Source organism: Fonticula alba (genome assembly GCF_000388065.1).
Source record: "Fonticula alba strain ATCC 38817 unplaced genomic scaffold supercont2.14, whole genome shotgun sequence".
NCBI lineage: Eukaryota > Rotosphaerida > Fonticulaceae > Fonticula > Fonticula alba.
In genome coordinates, this window is record NW_009242984.1 from 191,185 (window position 1) to 194,956 (window position 3,772).

The 3,772-nt window shown below is 64.3% G+C and overlaps 1 protein-coding gene across 1 annotated transcript in view; it reads right to left on the minus strand.

The window, feature by feature from the left end:
• The window catches only part of H696_05803 (hypothetical protein), a 5,801-nt gene extending 2,371 nt beyond the window's left edge, over nt 1–3,430 (minus strand). Inside the window, exons 1-8 of the mRNA XM_009499603.1 lie at nt 3,327–3,430; nt 3,062–3,222; nt 2,453–2,899; nt 1,927–2,234; nt 1,128–1,780; nt 842–948; nt 333–456; nt 110–224 (exon numbers count right to left, since the gene is read on the minus strand). Coding sequence (XP_009497878.1) covers nt 110–224; nt 333–456; nt 842–948; nt 1,128–1,780; nt 1,927–2,234; nt 2,453–2,899; nt 3,062–3,209 — 1,902 coding nt within the window. The 5' untranslated portion in view covers nt 3,210–3,222; nt 3,327–3,430. The remainder of the gene's footprint in view (nt 1–109; nt 225–332; nt 457–841; nt 949–1,127; nt 1,781–1,926; nt 2,235–2,452; nt 2,900–3,061; nt 3,223–3,326) is intronic.
• Between the last annotated feature and the right edge of the window lie 342 nt (nt 3,431–3,772).

Here is a 3,772-nt window from a genome sequence, read left to right on the forward strand (position 1 = left end):
CATGCCAGCCCCCCCCCCCCCCTCCAGGGGTGATGGGGATGGCCATGGTGGCCAAGACACGAAGGGGCATATCTGGGAAGAGGGACGGGGAGAGGGAGACACTGTGTACCTTGAGGAAGCCATCCTCCGAGCCGGAGACAATGCGATCACCATCGAACTGCAGGCAGGTGATGGATCGCCGGTGAGCATTGGGATTGGTGCTGCTGTCCAGCGAGTAACGACGACTGGATTAATTAGATCGCGAACAGGCAGGGTTCCCGAAGAACAGCTTACGACTCTGGTACCTATAGCCGTCGCGAAGAGCAGGGTACATTGTATATATAGAGTCGAACACATGCAAACAGGTCCCGTCTAGGGGATTCCACACGCGAATGGTGGAGTCCTGCGAGCCGGATACCGCGCGTTTGCCGTCGAAAGCCAGCGAGTAGATGCGGTCCGTATGGCCAGTCATGGTGGCTGGGCAAGGGGTGGGAGGGGGGGGGGTCGAGGAAGACCCCATTTGGTGGTTGGTGGTTGTGGGGTTTTTTGTTGATTGGGGGTTTGGGGTGGGGTTGGGTGCGGGGGGGGGGGGGGGGGGGGGGGGGGGGGGGGGGGGGGGGGGGGGGGGGCATCCGCCGACAGGGGAAGGAAGCCCAGGGGGCCTTTGGTTAGAGGGAGAAGGGGGATCGGCAGAGGGGAAATGCAAATACATGCAGCGACAGGCAGCTGGAGCAGGGGAACACCTCGGCCCCCCTGGGGGGGCCGAGGAGAGAAGGCCAGGAGGACGGTGTGGGGATCATTGGAGGAAACGAAGCACGGGCACATGCCACACATGCGCACGCAAAGACGTCGGCACACGTACCAATGGGCCGTCCATTGACAAAATCCCACGACCGGACCGTGGTGTCGTACGAGCCGGATACGGCCACCTTGCCGGCTGCCTCGACACAGCGCACAGACTCCAGGTGTCTATGATGAGAGGATGCCCATCCTCCCCCCCGGGAGCGAGGAAAGGGCGATCGGGAAGGGCGGAGGGAGAGGGGAGCACAAAGATGAGCCGGGCAGTTTGGGTATGGCGGCGGGGGAAAAAGAGGGACAGGGTCCCGAGACGGTGCCCGGGAGGAGAACAAGATGCGGCAAGAACGCACCCCTTCAGAACGTGGAGCTGCTGGCCATCGTCCAGGCTCCATACGCGGAGGGTGTGGTCGCGCGAGCCACTGATGATGTGCCGGCCGATGACGCGCAGACACCGGACGGTCGACGTGTGGCCGGTCAAGGTGAAGAGGCAGATCTTACGCCGGAGGCACCAGACACGGAGTTTGCGATCGGTGGCCCCGGTCACCAGGAGGTCGCCCACGCGCTGGAGCGACCACACGCCGCCCTCATGCGAGTCGAAGGTGGCCACGGGCTCGGAAGTGCGCGAGCACCACACCTTGACCGACCGGTCATCCGACCCGGCGATGATGTACGACTCGTCGATGTGCAGGCAAGTGATGACCGACTGGGTCTTGGGGCTGAGCTTCTGCGCTTGGAAGTTGCCGGTCAGCCAGTTTTCCGAGATCAGCGACAGGTAGACGAAGTATTCGCGCCAGAAGGCGAACTTGTTCTTGTCGGTGCGCTCCAGCAGCTCGCGCGGAACGAGCCCCTCATTACGGATGAGGCTTTCCCAATAGTAGTCCAGTGACTCGATGAGGCGCCGCCAGGAGGGGCTGGCATAGGGCAAGGCCACCAGGGTGCGCGGCTCGATCATGGAGAAGATCTTGAGGGCGATCTCGGGCGGCAGGGCCGTGATGAGGTCGCGCTGTGGCCCCATGGGGGCGTGGTGGGGAGGAAGGAAGACCATGTGTCAGAGGAGGGGGGGAGGGGGGGGGGACTTACAAGCGCCGGCTGGCCGGCTGGCGAGGAGGTGAGCCACCGAACAGGCGGGGCCCAAACATGCGAACACACCTTCTGGTAGGGATGCAGTGCCGTGGTGATCACCTGTCGCTGGGCTGGCTGGCAGTGGTCGATCAGCGACCGGAGGGCGATGCTCCGGACCAGGTCATCGGACAGTGAGTGGAAAAAATTCAGGAACGACTGGACCTGGGCTTGGACTTGTGGCATGGAGTCCATGTTGTCCAAGATGTCCACGCCACCGCCGACCGCCCTCGGGAGAGAGGGCCCGCCCTGGCGGCCATCCTGCAGGAGGTAATGCAGCTGTGTTTCCGAGGTTAAGCGCAGATCCGACACCGAGGAGGAGGAGGTCCGGGGCGAGACTGGCGATGCGGGGCGAACAACTGCTTGCCAGGTGGGGGGGGAGAGAGAGAAAGAAGGGGAGAAAGAAGGAGAGAAAGAAGGAGAGAAAGAGATCAGTGGCGAGGGAGGGGTGAGTGAGGGTGCGGCGAATGGTGAAGAGAGACGCAGATGGTGGGAAGGGGCTCTGAGAGGGATCGAAAGAAAGGGGCAGAAGCAGGGGGAGAAGGGAAAGACGCACTGGCTGATCCGGCGAAGCGCTGCTGCGTGGCACTGGAGGCGCTAGCCGGGGCAGATGGCTGGACCCCGGTGGGGGCACCCCCGCCGGGCGACTCGTGAGTCCGCTGGAATTGGAACGGCGGAGACAGGGTCCCAAGGGGCGGCGTGGTGGCCGTCGTGCGAGCTGCCTCATACTGGTAGGAAGTGTCCATCTCGAAGTCGTGGTGGTGGTGGTGGTGGTGGTGGTGATGGAGGAGGTGGACCGGGGCCGAGGAGGCGGCCGTGGCTGTCGCGGCCGCCGTGGTCACCGTCGGAGGGGTGGCGCTGCCGCGGGTGGCGCTGGTCGAGGGGGGCTGAGGAGTTGGAAGAGGAGGCCGAGGGACGAAGCCGTCAATGAGGTGGTTCTCTCCCGCCATTGGTGCGACGAGAGGCTCAATGACTAGCGGGCTTGGTAGCTCTTCGAGGTGGTCTATGTGCGTGCAAGAGAGAGAGAGAGAGATAGGGGGAAGGGAGGGAGAGCATGAGGCAAACAATTAAGCCCGGCGGGGGCGGAGGAAGGAGGGACGCGTGAAAGCGACCGGTGTGAGCAAGCCATAGGGAACCGGCAGCGAGGGAGGAGGAGAGGGCGCACCGGAGGAGGGCTCTATAGCAGGCTGAGAGGCGGTGGGGGGGGGATGGTCCGAGAGGGAGGGGGAGGAGAAGGAGGAACTTCTGTCGATGAGGGGTGACGAGTGACGCCGGCGCTTGGATGGGAGCTTATGCGAAGAGAAGCGCCGCATAGCAGAAATCCCCCTGCATGCGAGCCAAGGCGGTTAGCAGGAGAGTTCGAGAGCGGGATGGACAAGAGGGAGGTGCGAGAAGGGGCAGCCGGGGGGGGGGGGGGCGCCGGCGCGTACGAGGTGATCAAACAAGGTCTAAGTCGATGGGGAGAAAGCCGAGATGTTCATAGAGACGGCGTGGACTTCGCGGTAGGGGAAGGATATGCTGGGGAGGAGTAGGGGGAGGGGTGGGGGTGGGGAGAGGGAAGTGGGGGGGGGGAGAGGGGCAATGGGGCAAGTCGCGATCGGGCCCAGGGAAGAGCAGGGGTGTCGGGGCAGCGATCAAGCGAACAGAGGGGGCGCAGGGGAAAGAAGGAGGGGGGGGGGGCGGAGATCTGTGCGGAGCTTGTGCATCCAGCCTGATCCGGGGCCCCAGCAGTTGAGATTGATCAACGAACCTGGATGTGTGTGGCCCTCTCCCTTGGCCGGTGGGTGCGCCCGAGAGGGACTCCGTGCCGGGGCTGGGACTGGGCGCGCACCTACATGCGCAAGACAAGCAGTGCCTCCATCACCGGAGGGGGGGG